At 41.2% G+C, this 19,908-nt stretch overlaps 1 protein-coding gene across 6 annotated transcripts in view; it reads left to right on the forward strand.

Moving 5' to 3' along the window:
• The window catches only part of mvb12a (multivesicular body subunit 12A), a 69,709-nt gene that overhangs the window by 19,730 nt on the left and 30,071 nt on the right, over window positions 1-19,908 (forward strand). For all 6 annotated transcript variants that reach the window (XM_069927591.1, XM_069927590.1, XM_069927587.1 and 3 more), the window contains exons 2-7: window positions 1,846-1,941; window positions 5,585-5,683; window positions 12,313-12,409; window positions 16,185-16,314; window positions 16,877-17,014; window positions 17,311-17,417. In XM_069927591.1, the coding sequence (XP_069783692.1) occupies window positions 1,846-1,941; window positions 5,585-5,683; window positions 12,313-12,409; window positions 16,185-16,314; window positions 16,877-17,014; window positions 17,311-17,417 (667 nt within the window). The remainder of the gene's footprint in view (window positions 1-1,845; window positions 1,942-5,584; window positions 5,684-12,312; window positions 12,410-16,184; window positions 16,315-16,876; window positions 17,015-17,310; window positions 17,418-19,908) is intronic.

Consider the following 19,908-nt stretch of genomic DNA (forward strand, 5'->3'; position numbering starts at 1 on the left):
TGTGAAATCTCTATCCTTTCACTTCATCGTCAAGCAATAATCAACAGTATGATTTATTGTCCCTGATATCAGTTTTCCCCTACTGCCCTCTAATTTCATAGAATAAGAGCATTACAGCATTGAATTATGTCTTAGAGACTTAATTTTTCCACATACCACCTAATTTTATTTTCTTTGCTTGCTCAATAGTACCATCAAAAAATGTCTGGATATAGATACAAATATCTGGAGTCCGAGGAAACATGGAAAATTTACAGTGGTTAAGGTTTGAAATGAACTCTCCAATTGTGAGGTAGATAGAGATTTTGCACTCCTCTAGAAATGAGAATTGCAAAGTTCCTTGAGAAGGGAGAGGAAAAAAAAAGTGATTTGGGGAGAGAGTGCCTCCAGCTAAATGAAGCTGGCACAGATATTGTAGTTAATTGGTCTCTTTGAGTTTACACATTTTTATTAGATTCAGCGCGGTAAAAGGTCTTTCTGGCCCATGTGCCCAATTACACCCATGTGACCAATTAACCCACTAACCCCTTACAACAGTGGAACATCGAAGGAAACCAGAGCACCCAGAGGAAGCCCATACAGACATGGGGAGAACATACAGACTCCTTCCAGGCGGTAGGAGATTTGAATTCAGAAGCTGACATGACAATAGCACTGTACTAACTGCAGCGCTACTATATGCTGCCTGAATACTATGGGCATTGATCTCCTATTTGTTTCAACAATCATGCTCTGAAATTGGTTGGATTTGCTTGTATTGCAGTAATGTGGATAACCTAATGAGATAACGAATTTCTATAAAAATGTAGGCTTATTTCTTTTGTTCAAACTTCAGTAAATCTCCAATGACAGCTTGTCTGGTATGGACAGTAATTTTCTGGACTGTTGCATATAATTTCTAATACCCCAAAACAACTTTAATTCACTTTTTAAAAGATGTTAATGTATATTGAAATACATTTTCCAGTAAACCAGAGTTAATTTTAAATCTACACAGTCTTTTGCCCAAAGTAGTGGAATTAATAATCATAGGTTAAGGTGAGAGGGGAGAGATTGAACAGGAACCTGAGCGATAGCTTTTTTTAAAAAAAAACACAGAGGGTGGTGGGTGCATTAATGGGTTGCTGGACGAGGTGATTGAGGCAGGTGCTATTGCAGTGTTCAAGAACAAATTGGTCAGGTATACGGATAGGATGAGTTTATCGGGATATGAACCAAATACAAGCAGGTGGGACATTTTGGTTGGTGTGGTTCCATGCTGTATGACTCTATAGGGCTTTTTACACAGAGATCCTATAAATTGGTGTGTCAACGATCTGTGTTTAAAGCCAGGCTCACACTGAACCAAGAAAAGCCCTTTCAGTGTAACTTTTTACATCAGGACCCAGCATCCCAGTGCTAAAGGAGGTATGACCGAGAGAATTACAGTGCTGGCATCCCAGGAAGGTCGGTAAGCCTTTTACATTGGAGCCAATGCGAAATGCAGGCAAGTAACAGGATGAAAATGACACCCCCCCCCCCATGTTCACTCAGGTAAGTGAAACGGTAAAAAGGCAATTAAATACTGGCTTTCAGGGGTAGTGTGAAAGCACCTAACGACTAAGGGCCTGATGAGTGCTAAGGGAGCATGAGATAGATGCCAAACAGCTGGGATTGCCACATCGTTGGATAGCATATTGATGGAGTTTTATTGCATTTTGTTTTGGTTTCAAATAAGCTTGGATACTATTCAAGAAAAGATTGGGTTTTTTTTCCCCCCACATCCCCTTTAGTTTGCTTTCATTTCATCTGAAAGGACTGATTTGATGAACTTGTGACTGGCTAATACTTTCCACACTGTTCCAGATGGCTGCACCTGAGACCAGTGATTCAAACTGCTATCCTTTAACTGGAGTTGGATGGGCTTCAAGTCAGAGCATCAGTCCAAAAGAATATCAACTGGTATGTCTGGCCTCATTATAGTTCACATTCACCTGATGCATGTTGAATTCACTTTTGAAAAGAGTGGCACAAGTTAGGAAATTATCAAATAGTTATTCCCATAGACATTCCCATTATTGTATGATCACCGCAGGCATGTCAAAATTATACCAATTCCTGGTAACCCCTGAATGTGTTGAAATGCCTTTAGACATTGTGCTATTCATGGGGTGAAGGCATTGAAATAGAGCTATTCAGCAGAAAGTTCCTGCATTTTAGCCTAGGGTATTGAGTACAAAAGTTAGCTAGAGGAATGGTGTCATTAAGCTGGAAAAGGTGAAGAAAAGCCTCGAGGATGGTGTCAATGCTGGAGGGCTTGAGTTAAAAGGAGATTCAGGATAGGCTGTGACGTTTCCTTCAAGCATAGGAGGTAGAGAGCATAGCTTTGGGAGATGTACAAAATAATGAAGGAGGGGGGTAAGGTCAGTCTCAGGATATCTAAAATTAGAGAGCATAGATTTAAGGTGGGGAAACTCTTAAAGGAGAACTGAGAGCGTTTCCATGAAGGTGGTGGAATAGTGGAGGTGATACAATTACAATGTTTCAAGTATGCCTAGACGAGGACCTAAATCGGAATGGTTAGAGGGATGTGGGCCAAATTGAAGCAAAGGTAGGCAGCTTTGTCAATATGGACAAGTGGGCAAAGGGTTTTTTTTCCTAAGAAGTTATTCTCAGCACTTCCAAGTGCCTGTTGAAAAACAGGAGGTGGGATTCTGATCAAGTATTTTACCATTTTGCAAAAGCTTCTGTTCTGCTTAGTGTACAGTATTGGAAATAAAATGAGATAAACCTACTAGGGACAAGGTATGGTTTAAAAAAAATTAATGGGAGTTTTTAAAAAAAAAAAAATTGAAATCCCAGAGATTCTTATAAATTCATATAGGGATAAATAAAGTGTGTATTTTTGAGGTGGTAAACCTGTGTGGATGTGATATACTGACTAGAATGAACTAGGTTAGAAAGACAGTAGTAAGTATCCTTGAAAATGAATAAAATACAGGAATTAATTTCATTCTGGTGACTGGGGGGGAAAAATCTAAGTGAGGTAAAATACAGCCTCTGGATACTAGAGGACTGTTAAAATGTGCAGTTAATGTAAAATGATGCAAGTAATTGCAGGTTGATTAGTCAGTAGTGGGGAAACATTTTTTTAAAAAAGGAATTCAAGATCCCATGAGGGAGGCTGGTCTTTAAGGTTGGGGCCCATTGTAATCCAGCACAATTTGGGAAGTTGAACCCAAAATAGGCTTGTTATTTGGTGGCTGGAGATGGTAGAGAGTTGTTTATGTTATTGGATGCCTATGACTAGAGCTGGGAGCTAGTACATATGATGTGACTAATACATTTATGGAGTTGATTAGTCTAGAGCAGGGGTGGCCAACCTATTAGTCTAGAGCAGGGATGGCCAACCTATTAATTTTTAATTAGGACATGCAGCGCAGTAACAGGCCATTTCAGCCTACGTGTCCATGGCGCCCAATTAATCTGCACTCTTGGTACATATGCGTGGCCTGAAATGCCCTGTTACCTTGCTGTATGACTAAATTAAAGATTAAACATTAAAAGGTTGGCCACCCCTGGTCTAGAGGGTAAGCGGAAGCCACAGGCTGATAGCGATGCATTGGTGAAATGGGTTGAAAAATAGCAGATGGAATTCAACCCTGATAAATGTGAGATAATGCAGATTGGGATATTAATCAGGGCAAGACATAAACTATGTTGGTAGGGTCCTGAGGAGTATTTATTGAGGGATGGTGTACAAATCTGTCAAAAGTTTTTTTTTCCTGATGTATAAATAGTAAAAGGGAGGTATGAATGGACATTGGACCAGTGGGAAATTACACTGGAAGACATGGTAATGGGGAATAAAGAAATGGCAAATAAACAAAATAGGTATTTTGAGTCATTCTTCACTGTGGAAGTCACCAGTGGCCTGCCAGAAATTCAAGAGTGTGGGCAGAAGAGAGTGTAGACACTATTACTAAGGAGATGATGCTTGGGAAGTTGAAGGTGGATAAGTCACCTGGACCAGATAGAATACACCCCAGAGTTTTGAAAGAATTACTTAATGAGATTGTGAATGCATTAATGAAAATCTTTCGGAAGCACTAATTTTGGAAATGGTTCCATAGGACTTGAAAATTTCACTCTATTCTTTAAGAAGGGAGAGGGGCAAAGGTAGGAATGATGGGCTGGTTTGTCTAACTTCAGTGGCTGGCAAAATTCTTCATTATTATTAAGAATAGGGTTCCAGAGTACTTGAAAGTACAAGATAAAATCTGCTGAAGTCAGCATGGTTTCCTTCAAGGAGTCAAACAGGAAAGTCTGCATATGCTGGTGTCAAGTGAAATATAGAAACCTGCTGGAGAAAACCAGCAGGTCACGCAGCATCTACAGTAAGTGAAGGGTACCTAATGTGCTCAAACATTAGTTACCTGTTACTTCCACTCGAAACTGTATGACCTGCTGAGTTTCTCCAGCATGTTTCTCTATTCCTTCAGGGGAGATCCTACCTGACAAATCTGTGGAGTTCTGAGAAGAAGTAATGAGCAGGACAGATAAAGGAGAGTCATGGTGGATGTTGTTGACTTGGATTTTCAGGGCTTTGACAAGGTGCCGCACATGAGGCTGCTCAACAAGACAGGAGCCCTTCGTATTACGAGAGAGATTAGGATAGATTTTTTTAAAATTGGCTGCTTGGTAGAAGGCAAAGAATGGGAATAAGGGAGCCTTTTCTGGCTGACTGCCGGTGACTAGTGGTGTTCCACCAAACAGATGGATGTAGACATGGTGGGCCAAATAGCTTTCTGATTCAAACTAGAGGAATGGTATTAATTATCCAGAAAGACATGGATTAGTTGAGGATTTGTTCACAGAAGTTTGTATTTAACTAATAATTGAATCTTAAAGGAAGTACGAAGGTCACTTATGCATTGCAGATTATCTCTTTTTGCTTTGTAAAGTGTTGTGTGGCTCCCAGGTCAGAAAACTCCATGGCCATGGGATCCTTGACAAATTGAATTGGTAGCAGAAACAAAGGAGGGACGTCAGAGTCCAAGTTCACAACTTCAAGGTAGTTAAGGCAAATGGCCTATTCAGTATTGCAAATTCTGTGCAGCAAGTATAGTAAGAAAATGTGGTGGATGAGGTATAAATAGGCTTTGAAATAGATTCATTAGGGTGATAATAAAAGAAAATGGGAATCATAATGGCATGTAGGTTTAGAGAAGTACAAACACAAGGATAGAATTGGAATCTATGATGTAGAAGGTATGGACAAATCCTCCAAGGACAAAAGTTTCATACACAGGTCAAAATAACTGAAAAGTCATACAACAATAGAACCAAGCTGTAAAGCAATGCCCCTGTGTGAATTCCTTGAGGTAAAAGCACCACCACAACTTTGGGTTCATATAAACATTTGTTTTGTGCTCTCTGATCCAAGAACTTACTGTAACAGATACCATATAATTGGCTTTATTTTATAAACTGTAAGGTAGCATTTCTGAAGAGGGTTTTGACTTGTAGTTTATATTTGTATTGCTTGCTCCAAATTGAGAACTATTTGGCATTTAAAAGCCCCCACATCTGAATATATTTTTAGATCACGACAACTGCAGATGGATCCTCTGCAAACTTTGCCAAAGGCTTTGGTCAAAAATCTGGATGTTACCTCTGTGTCAGTTCCTTGCTGATTAAAGAGGTAAGTATTTTTCAAACCCCGGTTCTGGCGCTGTAGCAGCGTTGCACTAACAGCTTCGCTAACCGTGCTGCAACTAGTTCCCTGCTCCAATTCAGGTGTGCATGTCTATGCATTTTATGCTACATTTTAAATTATACATAGTATTTCAAATTGATTTGGATACAAGGAATCTTTACAAAGGAGGATCCTCATTGTTGCCTGTTGCGGGACCAGTGAGTGTAAACTAATTGAGAATTATAGGTAATTTGAAGGTCAGTGTATTCAGGGCTCCAACTTCTGCACCCCCACAATCCCCAACCCTGCCCAATTTTTTTGTGTCCCATGGAATTGCTGAACTTGCCAATGGATTTGCAGTCCCTAAAATCGATTGGTTTAATCTGTCATTGCTCTCCAGCAGCAGAGCATATACAGTAAAACCCTGGTATCCGGCACCTATGGGTATTGGTAGATACCAGATAAGTGAATTTTCCAGTTGATTGAGATTGCGTGCTGCATGACAGCGAGATGCATCAATTTAAAATTTTCTTTTTTTAAAACTTATTTATTTTTCACGATTTTTTTTGCCTGTTGCTTGAATTCCAGATAACGGGTTTTATTGTACTTGCTGAGATTCAACAATTCATGGTAGTTATTGCAAAGAATTGGTGAGCAATTTAATTACAGTGGGTATTTTTATAGACTACTTACAACTAGTATGGACTGTGAGAGATAGGTAGGAAAGAGGAAATAAAAGGAATATTATTAAAAGCATTACAGAACAAAAGTTTTGCAGTTCAGTTTAAAACAATTGTTCAGAGCTTAGTTCAGGTTTCTGAGGTTTAAAATGATTACAGAGGGTGTTTAAATGAAAACAGTTCTTCAGCTTGGCCTGGCTTTGTTGTTTGTGCCATGGGTGTGGGTGGGGCTTGGTCCCAGGCACCCAGTGTGATTATAACATATAACAATTACAGCACGGAAACAGGCCATTAGGCCCTTCTAGTCCGCACCGAACCAAACACCCCTTTCTAGTCCCACCTCCCTGCACAATGCCCATAACTCTCCATCTTCTTCTCATCCATATACCTGTCCAACCTTTTCTTAAATAATACAATTGACTCCGCCGCCACTATTTCTCCCGGAAGATCATTCCACACGGCTACCACTCTCTGAGTAAAGAAGTTCCCCCTCATGTTACCTCTAAACCTCTACCCCTTAATTCTTAACTCATGTCCTCTTGTTTTAATCTTTCCTCCTCTTAATGGAAATAGTCTATCCACATCCATTTTGTCTATCCATTTCATAATCTTAAATACTTCTACCAAATCCCCTCTCAACCTTCTACGCTCCAAAGAATAAAGACCCAATCTGTCCAATCTCTCCCCATACTCCAGATGCTTAAACCCAGGCAACATTCTGGTAAACCTTCTCTGTACTCTCTCCACTTTGTTTATATCCTTCCTATAATTAGGCAACCAGAACTGCACACAGAACTCCAAATTAGGCCGCACCAACGTCTTATACAATCTCAACATTACCTCCCAACTTCTATATTCCATGCAATGATTGATAAAGGCCAGCATACTAAAAGCCTTCTTCACCACCCTATTCACGTGAGTTTCTACCTTCAGGGAACGATGTACCGTTACTCCTAAATCTTTCTGCTCTTCTGTATTCCTCAATGCTCTCCCATTTACCACGTATGTCCTATTCTGATTCTTCTTACCAAAATGAAGCACCTCACACTTATCAGCATTAAATTCCATCTGCCATTTTTCAGCCCACTTTTCTAAGCAGCCCAAATCCCTCTGCAATCCTTGAAAACCTTCTTCATTATCCACTATTCCACCTATCTTAGTATCGTCTGCATATTTACTAATCCAATTCACCACCCCATCATCTAGATCATTAATGTATATAACGAACAACAATGGGCCCAATACAGATCCTTGAGGCACACCACTGGTCACCGGCCTCCAACCTGACAGACAATTATCCACTACCACCCTTTGGCCTCTCCCTTTCAGCCAATGTTCAATCCATTTGACTATCTTAAAATTTATACCTAAAGACTGCACCTTCCTAACTAACCTTCCATGTGGTACCTTATCGAAGGCCTTACTGAAGTCCATATAGACAACATCCACTGCACTACCCTCATCCACATTCCTAGTCACCTCTTCAAAAAATTCAATCAGATTGGTCAAACATGACCTTCCTCCCACAAATCCATGTTGAGTGCTCCTGATCAGACCCTGTCTATCCAGATGTTTATAAGTACTATCTCTAAGAATTTTCTCCATTAATTTACCTACCACAGACGTCAAACTTACAGGCCGATAGTTGCCAGGCTTCCTCCTTGAACCCTTTGTAAATAACGGAACCACATGCGCAATGCGCCAATCCTCCGGCACTATCCCCATATCTAATGACATTTGGAAAATTACCGCCAGAGCCTCTGCTATTTCCTCCCTCACTTCTCTCAATGTACTGGGGAAGATCCCGTCTGGTCCTGGAGACTTATCCACCTTTATATTCTTCAAAAGCCTTAAAACTACACCTTTTGTAATCTCTATATTCCCCATATTTACCCAATTTGCTTTTTTTTATCTCACATCTCCCAATATCCTTCTCCTTAGTGAATACCGAAGAAAAGAAACTGTTCAATATCTCCCCCATTTCTCTAGGCTCCACACACAGTTTTCTGCTCTGATTTTCTAAGGGACCAATTTTGTCTCTAGCTTTCCTCTTACCATTAACATATTTGTAGAACTCTTTTGGATTAGTTTTCACCCTGCTTGCCATAGTTTTCTCGTACCTTCTTTTAGCTTTCCTAATTCCTCTCTTAAGATTCCTCTTACATTCAATGTATCTTTCAAACATCTCCTTAACTCCATGCTTCTTATATCTAATGTACGCCTCCCTTTTTCTTCGAACCAAGTTTCCAATATTCCTTGAAAACCACGGCTCTCTCAAACCTTTTGCCCCTCCTTTTAACCTAACAGGAACATAAAGCTTTTGCACTCTCAAAAGCTGATCTTTAAAAGACTTCCATCTCTCTACTACATCCTGCCCATAAAACAAATTGTCCCAATGCACACCCTGCAAGTCCTTTCGCATCTCCTCAAATCTAGCTTTTCCCCAATCAAAAACCTCAATCCTTGGCCCTGATTTCTCTCTTTCCATAATGACATTGAAGCTGATGGCATTATGATCACTGGACCCGAAGTGCTCGCCAACACTAACCTCCGTCACTTGACCCATCCCATTTGCCAACAGTAGATCTAACACTGCTCCTTCTCTGGTCGGCACCTCTACTTCTTTGGCTTGGCTTCGCGGACGAAGATTTATGGAGGGGGTAAAAAGTCCACGTCAGCTGCAGGCTCGTTTGTGGCTGACAAGTCCGATGCGGGACAGGCAGACATGATTGCAGCGGTTGCAGGGGAAAATTGGTTGGTTGGGGTTGGGTGTTGGGTTTTTCCTCCTTTGCCTTTTGTCAGTGAGGTGGGCTCTGCGGTCTTCTTCAAAGGAGGTTGCTGCCCGCCAAACTGTGAGGCGCCAAGATGCACGGTTTGAGGCGTTATCAGCCCACTGGCGGTGGTCAATGTGGCAGGCACCAAGAGATTTCTTTAGGCAGTCCTTGTACCTTTTCTTTGGTGCACCTCTGTCACGGTGGCCAGTGGAGAGCTCGCCATATAACACGATCTTGGGAAGGCGATGGTCCTCCATTCTGGAGACGTGACCCATCCAGCGCAGCTGGATCTTCAGCAGCGTGGACTCGATGCTGGCACCTCTACATATTGTTGTAAAAAACTATCTTGCACACATTTCACAAGCTCTAACCCATCCAGTCCTTTCACAGAATGTGTTTCCCAATCTATATGTGGAAAATTAAAATCTCCCATAATTACAACCCTGTGCTTATCACAAATATCTACTATCTCCCTACAGATTTGCTCCTCTAGGTCTCGGTCCCCTCCGGGTGGTCTATAATACACCCCTACAAGTGTAACCTCTCCTTTCCTACTCCTCAGTTCCACCCAAATAGCCTCCGTGGATGTGCCCTCTAATCTATCCTTCCTAGGCACCGCTGTAATATTTTCCCTGACTAGCAATGCAACCCCACCTCCTCTTGCCCCTCCGACTCTATCACACCTAAAACAACGAAACCCAGGGATATTCAGTTGCCAATCACATCCCTCCTGCAACCATGTCTCACTAATCGCTACCACATCATACTTCCAAGTATCAATCCACACCTTCAGCTCATCCACCGTTTTTACAATACTCCTGGCATTAAAATATATGAATTTCAGGGATTTCCCAATTTTTAATCCCTGTTTTCCCTCATCTTTAAGAACAACATTATTTACTTTTCCTGCCAATTGCCCTTCATCTTCTTCCAGAGCATTTCCCTTCTCTATCACCTGCCCATCCATATTCAAATACTTACTACAAACTTTCTTTGTTTGCATTCTAACCTTCTCCTTACTGCTCTGTACTATTTTGTTCCCTCCCCCCAACCATTCTAGTTTAAAGGATCCTGAGTAGCCCTAGCAAATACCTCTGCCAGGATTCTGGTCCCCCTGGGATTTAAGTGTAACCCGTCCTTACTGTACAGGTCACATCTCCCCCAAAAAAGGTCCCAGTTATCCAGAAACTTAAAACCCTGCCCCTTACTCCACCCCTTCAGCCACGAGTTAATCCTCCACCTCATTCTATTTCTATTCACACTGTCACGTGGCACAGGGAGTAATCCAGAGATTACCCCCTTTGCGGTCCTTCTTTTTAACTCCCTACCTAACTGCCTGTACTCACTTTTTAGGACCTCTTCTCTAATTCTCCCTATGTCATTGGTACCTACATGTACCACGACCTCTGGCTCCTGTCCCTCCCACTTTAGGATATCTGGGACACGAGCAGCAACATCTCGGACCCTGGCACCAGGGAGGCAAACCTGTGGTTCTCCTTGCTGCGTCCGCAGAATCCCCTATCCGTCCTCTTAACTATGGAGTCTCCTACCACAATTGCCCTCCTCTTCCTTTCCCTCCCTTTCTGAGCTACAGGGGCCGACCTCGTGCCGGAGGCACAGCCACTGTCACTCCCCCCAACCCTGATGTCCCCCTCAACAGTGCTCAAAGAGGCGTACTTATTGCTGAGGGTTACATTCACAGGGCTCGTCTCTGGCACCTTACGTTCTTTTGTCCCTCTCTTAACAGTTACCCACCTTTCATCCTCCCGTGGCCCTGGCGTGACCACCTGGCTGTAACTCCTGTCTATGACTACCTCTGTTTCCCTAACCAGCCTGAGGTCATCGAGCTGCAGCTCTAGTTCCCTAACACGGTCCCTGACAATCTGCAGCTCGACACACCTAGTGCAGATATGGACATCCGGGAGTCTGGAAGACTCCAGGACCTCCCACATCCGGCACTCCCGACAACACACAGCCTTAACACTCATCCCTTACCCCAATGAAGAAGTAATGAAGACTATCTTAGCTTTCTCTCCGCCTGCTTTCGCCGAAGCCTGATGAGCCAAAGCCTGGAAGTCCCACTCCTTCACTGTGCCACTCACTCGCTGGGCCGCTCACTGTCCCTCTTATTTATTGGCCTTTTACCAATTAACCCCTTCACACTCTCCTGTACGCTGGCTCGACCAATGGCCGCCTCCGACGCCGACTCCTCCCCGCAGACCCTGGTAAGAGACTTTTAAAAAAGTTTTCTTACCTGCCCCAGACTCCTTTCTTTTCTGTCCTTCTCTCCCCTCTCCTCCCCTCTCCTCCCCTCCCCTCCCCTCCCCTCCCCTCCCCTCCCCTCCCCTCCCCTCCCCTCCCCTCCCCTCCCCTCCCCTCCCCTCCCCTCCCCTCCCCTCCCCTCCCCTCCCCTCCCCTCCCCTCCCCTCCCCTCCCCTCCCCTCCCCTCCCCTCTCCCCTCTCCCCTCTCCACTGCTAGGCTCTGTCCCCAGTAAGAGTCTTTAAAAAGACCTTACCTTCCCGTCACACTCTCCTGTACGCTGGCTCAGTCATTGCTGGGCAGATAATATTCTTGCCACATACTTCCAATCCTAACTTTATAAGTGTGCCAGATATCCTGAATTCATGCAAGATCTTTGCAAGGAGTGAAACATGCAAGTCTGCAGATGCTGTGATTGTAGTAAAAGCACAGAAGTGCTGTAGGATCTCACCAGGTCTTGCAGCGTCCATAGGAGGTGAAGAAAAACAACTGGTGTTTCAGGCCTGGGCCCTTCTTCAAGACATGAGTAAAATGCAGGCAGGTGCCTGAATTAAAAGACTGGGGAGAAATAAAGGAAGGCGGAAGAAGCACGTACCAATAGACAAAAGGTTTTAAATGTCCTTGCAAGACATTTGAGAACAGAAGTGGGGGAAATGCACATTTAATGGACTGGAAGAGTGATTGTGCATTGGCACCTCTTCGAGAAGAAAGATGATGTTCTCAACACCAATAAAGTCTCGTGACTCCATCTGAATCTAATGTATTTAACTCGGCCAGTTCCCATCAGTTATCATCGCGATCTGAATGCAATTTGTGTTTAAGGTGTTCGAGTGTTGGTAACTCATCAGATTTTTAAATACTGCCTGTTTAGGTCTTTGAGAGGAAATGATGATTTGATGATATTGTACTCTTGTTTGTCAGAATCCTCATGGGGACGTTGTGGTGGATATCCTCCTCCTTCCCGATAGAAGCCCTTTACCTCCGGGATATGCATTTGTTGATGAATTCATAGATTCTAGTGAGTATATTTGTTGTAGTGTAGAACTGTCAGCACTCTTAACCTAAAATAAAGGGTGCATTGTTTAAAGATGCCAGTTATTTAAACTGAAATCTATTGATAGAACAGACGTTCTGCACATCCCCTTGTTCCTGGGAGTAGGGATAATAAAAATGTGAGCACATCTCTTTAAATTCTTTATTGCTAACATTAAAAAAATGCTTGTGTGCATGGACTTGCACAAATGGCCCCCATCTATTCTGTAATCCTTGTGTGCTTCTATATCCTTCTATTCAACTAATATATTCCAAAAATAAATTGCTTTCAGTTCTGAGATTTTATCAACTGCTCTTTTAAAATCCATATAAATGATTCACTCTTGTTCCTTTTGTCTTAAACTACTGTGTGGTGTTACTGTTATAGATGCAGTTGTAAAGTGTTTTATTTACTAACATCCTTTATCTTGCCTTGAATAGTGTTCTTTGTAATCAAACTATCTGTCTCACAGAGTCATTCCTTGATTTATCTTGGTGTTTCCATTTCTATATTACTTGTGTGCTATGATTTTTGACCCAGTATCTTTTGCGTGTCTTGTTCTTGAACACAGTTAAAACAAGCACGAAGTGATCAGGTTGATTTAAGGTTGAGGGAAATAGACCAAATTAGCTTCTGCAAACCTCCATATACGTGATTTTTAAAAAATTACTGGTGTATTTTTAGTACTCGGGGACTGTATTCTTGAACTAGACCCTGATGTACCATATTCAAGAGTTGATAGATAATAAATATCTATTAGCTGAACCAATTCTTCCTGACTCTGTGCTTGGGTGCAGCATAATAAGGTAAGAATTTGATCTTCTGTGTCATCTGCCTTAAACCAGAATCAGAATATATTGTCATGAACAAGTCATAAAATTTGGTGTTTTGCGACAGCGTCATTGTGCAACATTCATATTATTACAAAAATAATATATAAAAAAAAATAGTGAATGAAAAGTAAGGCAGTGTCTTTAGTTCAATGATCATTTAGGAATCTGATGGCAGCAGGGAAGAAGGTGTCTCTGTGCCATCTGAGTGCTCGTCTTTAGGCTCATGATGGTAGCAGAGTGAAGAGGAGGGCGTGGGCTGGATGGTGGGGGTCTTTGGGGATAAAGGCTGCTTTTTTAAGACATCGCCTCATGTCGATGTCCTCAGTGGAGTGAAGTCTGGTGCCTGTGATGTCGCAGGCCGAGTTAACAACCCTGGAGTCCTTTCTTGTTGTGAGAGTTGGCGCCTCCATAGCAGACAGTGATGCAACCAGGTACCACGGTACAACTATAAAGGTTTTCAAGAGTCTTTGGTGACCTACTGAATCTCCTCAAACACATCACAAAGTATAGACATTGGCGAGCCTTCTTCGTGATTGTCTCAGTGTGCAGGCTCCAGGACAGATACTCGAGGTGTTGACACCCAGGAATTTTAAGTTCTTGATGTACTCCACCACTGAGCCCTAGTGAGGACTGGGTTGTGTTCCTGATTCCATCCTGAAGTCCACAGCATCTCCTTGGTCTTGCAAACATGAAGTACAAAGTTGTTGGTGTGACAGCACTCAAAGCTGATCCTTCTCCCTCCTGTACGCTTTCTCATTGTCATTTGTGATTCTGCCGACAACTGTGGTGTCGTCGGCAAACTTGTAGATGGCATTGGAATTGTCTTGGGTGTATAACGAGTAGAGCCGTAGGCTAAGTGCAACATTTACCTCAATTATTTGTCATTTGCCATAATAATAGTTTCCCATTTTTATACAATTCAAAGAACCAGCTCACAACAGCTATAATTTAGAACATAGCACACTACAGCACACAAACTGGCCCATGATTTTTAGATAACAGACCCTCCTGGCCCATGAGCCATTGTTCCCCAAATACACCGATTAACCTACAAACTCCGTACATATTTCGCCTAGTCCATTGACCTGCACCACCGACCTCCCATCCAGGCACTTAACTAATCTTCTCTTAAATGTCAAAATTGTACCCCCCATCCACCACCTCTGCTGGCAGCTCATTCCAACCTTAAACGTTTCACCCTTAACCTCTAGTTCTTACCCAACATCTGGCATTTACCCTACCCATACTCTTCATAATTTTGTATACCTCTATCAGATCTCCTTCATTCTCAGATGCACCAGAGATTAAAGTCCTGACCTATTCAACCTTTCCCTATAAACCAGTTCTTCAAGTTCTTGTAAATTTTGTTAACTTCAACATAACATCCCAACTTCTATACTCAACACCTTGATTTATGAAAGCCAATGTTCCTAATGCATTCTCTATCACCCTATCTACCTGCGATGCCACGTTCAAGGAATTGTACATCTTTATTCCCAGATCCCCCTGTTCTTTCACACTAGCAGTTCCCTGTTGTTTACCGAGCAAGTCCTTCCTTGGGTTGCCCTCCCAAAGTGCAACACCTTACACTTGCCTGCATTAAATTCTAACTACCATTTTACAGCCCATTAGTTCCAGCTAGTCCAGATCCCGCTCCAAGGTTTGAGATTCTTCAATGCTGTCCACTACTTCCCAAATCTTAGTGTCAGTGATTTTGTTTTGCCAGTCAGTGCCACGATCTCATTGAATGGAGGAGTGCGTTCAACAGACTGGATGGCTTACTCCTGCTCCTATTCCTTCTGTTCTTTTATTTTTCACACTGAACCATATCAACCAAAATATGTACAAACATTTCTCATTAAATATACACAGTGGCATTTTCCCCCCCCTTCCCTCCCTCCCCTCTTCCCACCCCCCTCCAAAACCAATAAATATTCAACATATACAATACAATAAAACCATAAAACAATGTCTTCACACAAAGGAAAAACAAACAAGAAAAATGTGTCATCAACTTTTACACAAATAAATCAATTTGTTTTATCTTATCATTTTTGGGGATGCTCTCTCTTTTATGTTCCATGTATGGTTCCCAAATTTGTTCAAACAATGGGACTTCATTTTTTATATTTCCTTCTTACAGCGAAAACACCCATCTGATTATGTTGGATCCCATTCTTTTAATTTTTGAGGAGTGATACATACCCTGTGTAACCAATTATACTGTATCATGCGTAACCTTGTGTTTATTGTATTCTTCATAGTTCCAGAACATAACTTTTCCCATGCTTCATTTTTTTTACTTTATGTATAAATCTTTTTCCACTTTTGTTTAGGTTTATAGCTTATTTCATCATTTTCCTTATCTTGCAGATTAATATACATGTTCGTTATAAATCTTTTAATTATCATTGTGTCTGTAATCACATATTCAAAGCTGCTTCCTTCTGGTAACCTCAATCTGTTTCCCAATTAAATAAGCTTTCAGTTGATGATATGCAAACATTGTTCCATGAGTTATTCCATATTTGTACTTCAACTGTTCAAATGTTAATAAATTATTTCCCAAAAAACAATTTTCTATTCTTTTGATTCCTTTTCTCTCCCATTCTCTAAAGGAAAGGTTATCTATCGTAAAAGGGATTAGTGGATTTTGTGTCAATAATAATTTTGGTATTTGATAATTCATTTTTTTCTTTTCTAAGTGGATCTTCCATGTATTAAGTAAATGATGCAATACTGGTGAGCTTTGATATTGCACCAGCTTTTCATCCCACTTATAAAGTGTATGTTCCGGTACCTTCTCTCCTATTTTATCTAGTTCTATCTTAGTCCAGTCTGGTTTTTCTCTCGTCTGGTAAAAATCTGATAAATACCTTAATTGTGCGGCTCTTTAACTACATTAACATTTCCTTTCTTTTCCCCAGAGGTTACAGTTTCTAAAAAGAAACGTTTATGTATAAGGAGAGTTCCATTCAAAGAGGCAGATACTGCTATTTTTGATGTCAGACTGACTGGGAAAAGCAAACAGATTGTGCCTTCCTATACATGCATTGGGTAAGTACTGTTAACTGGGCATTAGAAATGACAAAATTCATCCATTTGTGTAATTTTTGCATAATTTAAGTGAATTTTTGTGGAATATGCACTTGTCCCTGTAGTCATTTCCTTTGGGGTTAACAGAAAATTATAAAGATAGATTAATGTTGCTCAGTTCTGTTGAGTAGAGACAAGGAGCGCTTTCAGTGCAGCTAAAAACATTTTCCTGTAAATGCGAACCTTGTATGAATTTCCGAGTACAGTTACTACATTGTTGCCCACGTTCTAAAAGTGATTTGCATCACTCAACATGAAGCATATTTAAACAAATATTTTTAGTTTGGTACCTAACTCCAATAAAGGACGTGTCTGTTAACTATTACGTGCCACAGTCATGGCATGACTTGGTTTAAAGAGATCTCTTTTCTTGTGGGAGTGTATTCATGTTCATGCTTATATTTATTAGGTATGTTTTGGTTTCTATTTATGTTGCTTTTGTTGTGCTTGTTGGGTATATGGGATGTACCGTATGTCTGTGTCCAAGGATATTATTAGCTATTGTCTTGTTTTTATTTTACAGAGAGCTCAGTGGGTTTGTCGTCTGGTGTAAAAAAGGGAGAGTGGCCAAACCAAAACCACTTCCAAAGCCAAGAAGCATTAGTAAAGATATGAAAAGCCTGTCACTGGACAATGAGAATTCAAACTCCTTCTCTCAAAGGTATTTGCATTTTACAACGAATGTATCTACTTTTTGGCATTGAATTGGGATCTCAATTGACTAAAATTTAAATACTTTTTTTTAAATCTGTGACTTTTACCAAATTAAAATATTTTTTTCTTTTTGACTTTGTGTAATTTAAAAACTTCCAGAAAGATCAATACTGCTATAAAAGCAGATTTAAACCCAGCACTGTAATTGGCACATGATTAGGCCAAGATTGCTCTCTCCCTTGACAAAAAGCGTAATGGCTAAGCTTTTGAAAGCTACATTTAATTATTTTTAATTTGTTGCAGCGAAAGACAAAAAGATGATGCATTTACAGTTCGTATTAGCAAGAGGCGATCAAACTTGGAGCCCAAAGATGCTTTGTACAGCTCGGAGAATATTTATGGGATCTCTGGTAAGGGTGGACAAATAATGTTGACAATTCATTTTTTTCCCCACTACTGCTTGATCTGCTATTTCTCCCAGATTGTTACTTTCTTCATTGATTGTAATTCTCTAAAATAATTTAGCAAGTGTAGCAGAGCTAGGGCTTTTCTCTTTGGAATGTAGAAGGATGATTTTAAATTGGATTGACAGGGACCACAGTACCAGAGTAGATAAGGAAGTGAAGGAGGTAATGTCAGAGGTCAGAGGGTTGTAGGTGGTGGAAATTTTATCAGGTGCATCTCTTTCAATGCAAGAAGTATTGTAGAAAGCCAGGTGAGCTTCGAACGTGAATTGGTGCATGGAATTATGACATTGTGACCATCAGTGAAAGTTGGTTGCAGGAGGGGGCAGCTCAATGTTCTGGGCTCCGCTGTTTCAGACGCAACAGAATGGGGAGGATGAAAATATTGTCATTGCTCGTCAGGGAAAATAGCACAGCTGTGCTCAAGGAGGACAGACCACAGGGCTTGTCGACTAAGCTATATGGGTGGAACTGAGAAACAGGAAAGGTATGTTACACTCATGGGGTTGTATTGTAGACCACCCAATAGTCAATGAGAATTGGAGGATCAAATCTGTAGAGAGAGAGCAGACCGTTCCAGGAAACATACAGTTGTGATAGTAGGAGATTTTAATTTTATACTTACTGACTGGTACTCCCATACTGTAAAAGGGCTGAATGGGTTAGAGTTTGTCAACTATTTTCAGGAAAGTTTTCTAAATCAATACAGAACATATAGAGGAACCAACTAGAGAGAGTGAATACTGGATCTCCCATTAGGGAATGAGACAGGACAAGTGACAGAAGTATGTGCAGGGGAACATTTTGGGTCCAGTGATCATAATGCCACTAGTTTCAAGTTAATTATAGGTCTGGGCCTCAGCTTGAGATTCTAATTGGAGAAGAGCCAATTCGGAAGCAATGAGGAAGGATATAGAATGCGTAGATTGTTTTCTGGAAATGAGTGCTAAGTAAGTGGAACCCCTTCAAAGGTGAAATCCTGTTAGGATTAAAGGCAAAGTAAACAGACATGGGAGCTTGGCTTTTGAAGATATTGGGGATGTTTCAGAAGATGTATAGCAGGTATATGCCACATGGAGCAAATAAGGTACTCAAAGAGTATAAAAATGCCATTTAAAAAAAACTTAAAGAAATCAGGAAGACTAAACCAAGACATGAGGTTGCTTTGACAATGATGTGAAGGAAAATCTTACGGGTTCCTACAGGTTTATTAAGAGTAAAAGGATAGCAAGGGACAAAATTAATCCCATTGAAGATCAGAGTGGCTGGCTATGTAGAGCCAGAAGAGATGGGGGAGATCTTAAATGTTTTTTTTTACATCAGCATTTACTCAGGAAGCTGGTACAGAGTCAAGGGAAGTTAGGAAAACAAACAGTAAAGTTATGGAACCGATACAGATTAAAGGGGAAGAGATGCTTGCTGTCTTAAAGCAAATAAGGGTGGATAAATTTCCATAACCTGACAAGATATTCCCTTGAATCTTGAGGAAGACTAGTATCGAAATTGCAGCGACTTTGACAGAAATATTTACAATGTCCTTGGCCACAGGCGTGGTGCTAGAGGATTGGAATATAGCTTGTGTTGTTCCGTTGTTTAAAAAAGGCTTCAAAAGTAACCCTGGAAATTTTAGACTAATAACCCTTGCATCAGTAGTAGGTAAGTTTAAAATAACATGAGAGGGAACTTCTTCATTCAGAGTGTGGAGGCTGTATGGAATGAGCTTCTGGGAGAAGTAGTGGCGGCAGGGTCCATTTTGTCATTTAAGGAAAATTAGATATGTATGTGGATGGGAGGATAATGGAGGTTTATGGGCAAGGTACAGGTGGTGGGACTAGAGGAGAGGACTTGGTTCGGTGTGGGCTAGAAGGGCCAAGATGGTCTGTTTCCGTGCTGTAATTGTTATATCGATTATATAAGCATTTGGTTATCCTTGGACTGATTAGGGATAGTCAACATGACTTTGTGCTTGTTAGGCTGTGTTTAACCAATCCTAGAGTTTTTTGAGGTGGTTTCCAGGAATATTGATGAAGAAAAGAATATGGATGTTGTCTATGTGGGCTTTAGTAAGGCCTTTGATAAGATCCCACATGAGAGGTTATTCAGAAAGGTATTCATGGGGTGGTAGTCAACTAGATTCGACATTGCCTACATGGGAGAAGTCAAAGAGTGCTGATAGATGATTGCTTTTCAGACTGGAGGCCTGTGACTAGTGGTGTGCCTCAGGAATCGGTGCTGGGACCATTGTTGTTTGTCATCTATATCAATTATCTGGATGATAATGGGGTAAATTGGATCAGTAAATTTTTAGATGACACAAAGATTGGAGGTGTTGTGGACTGTAAGGAAGGGTTTCAAAGTTTGCAGAGGGATCTGGACTAGCTGGAAAAATGGGCTCCAAAATTGCAGATGGAATTTAATGCAGACTCATGTGAGGTGT

This window comes from Narcine bancroftii, chromosome 3, assembly GCF_036971445.1.
Source record: "Narcine bancroftii isolate sNarBan1 chromosome 3, sNarBan1.hap1, whole genome shotgun sequence".
NCBI classification, from domain to species: Eukaryota; Metazoa; Chordata; class Chondrichthyes; order Torpediniformes; family Narcinidae; genus Narcine; species Narcine bancroftii.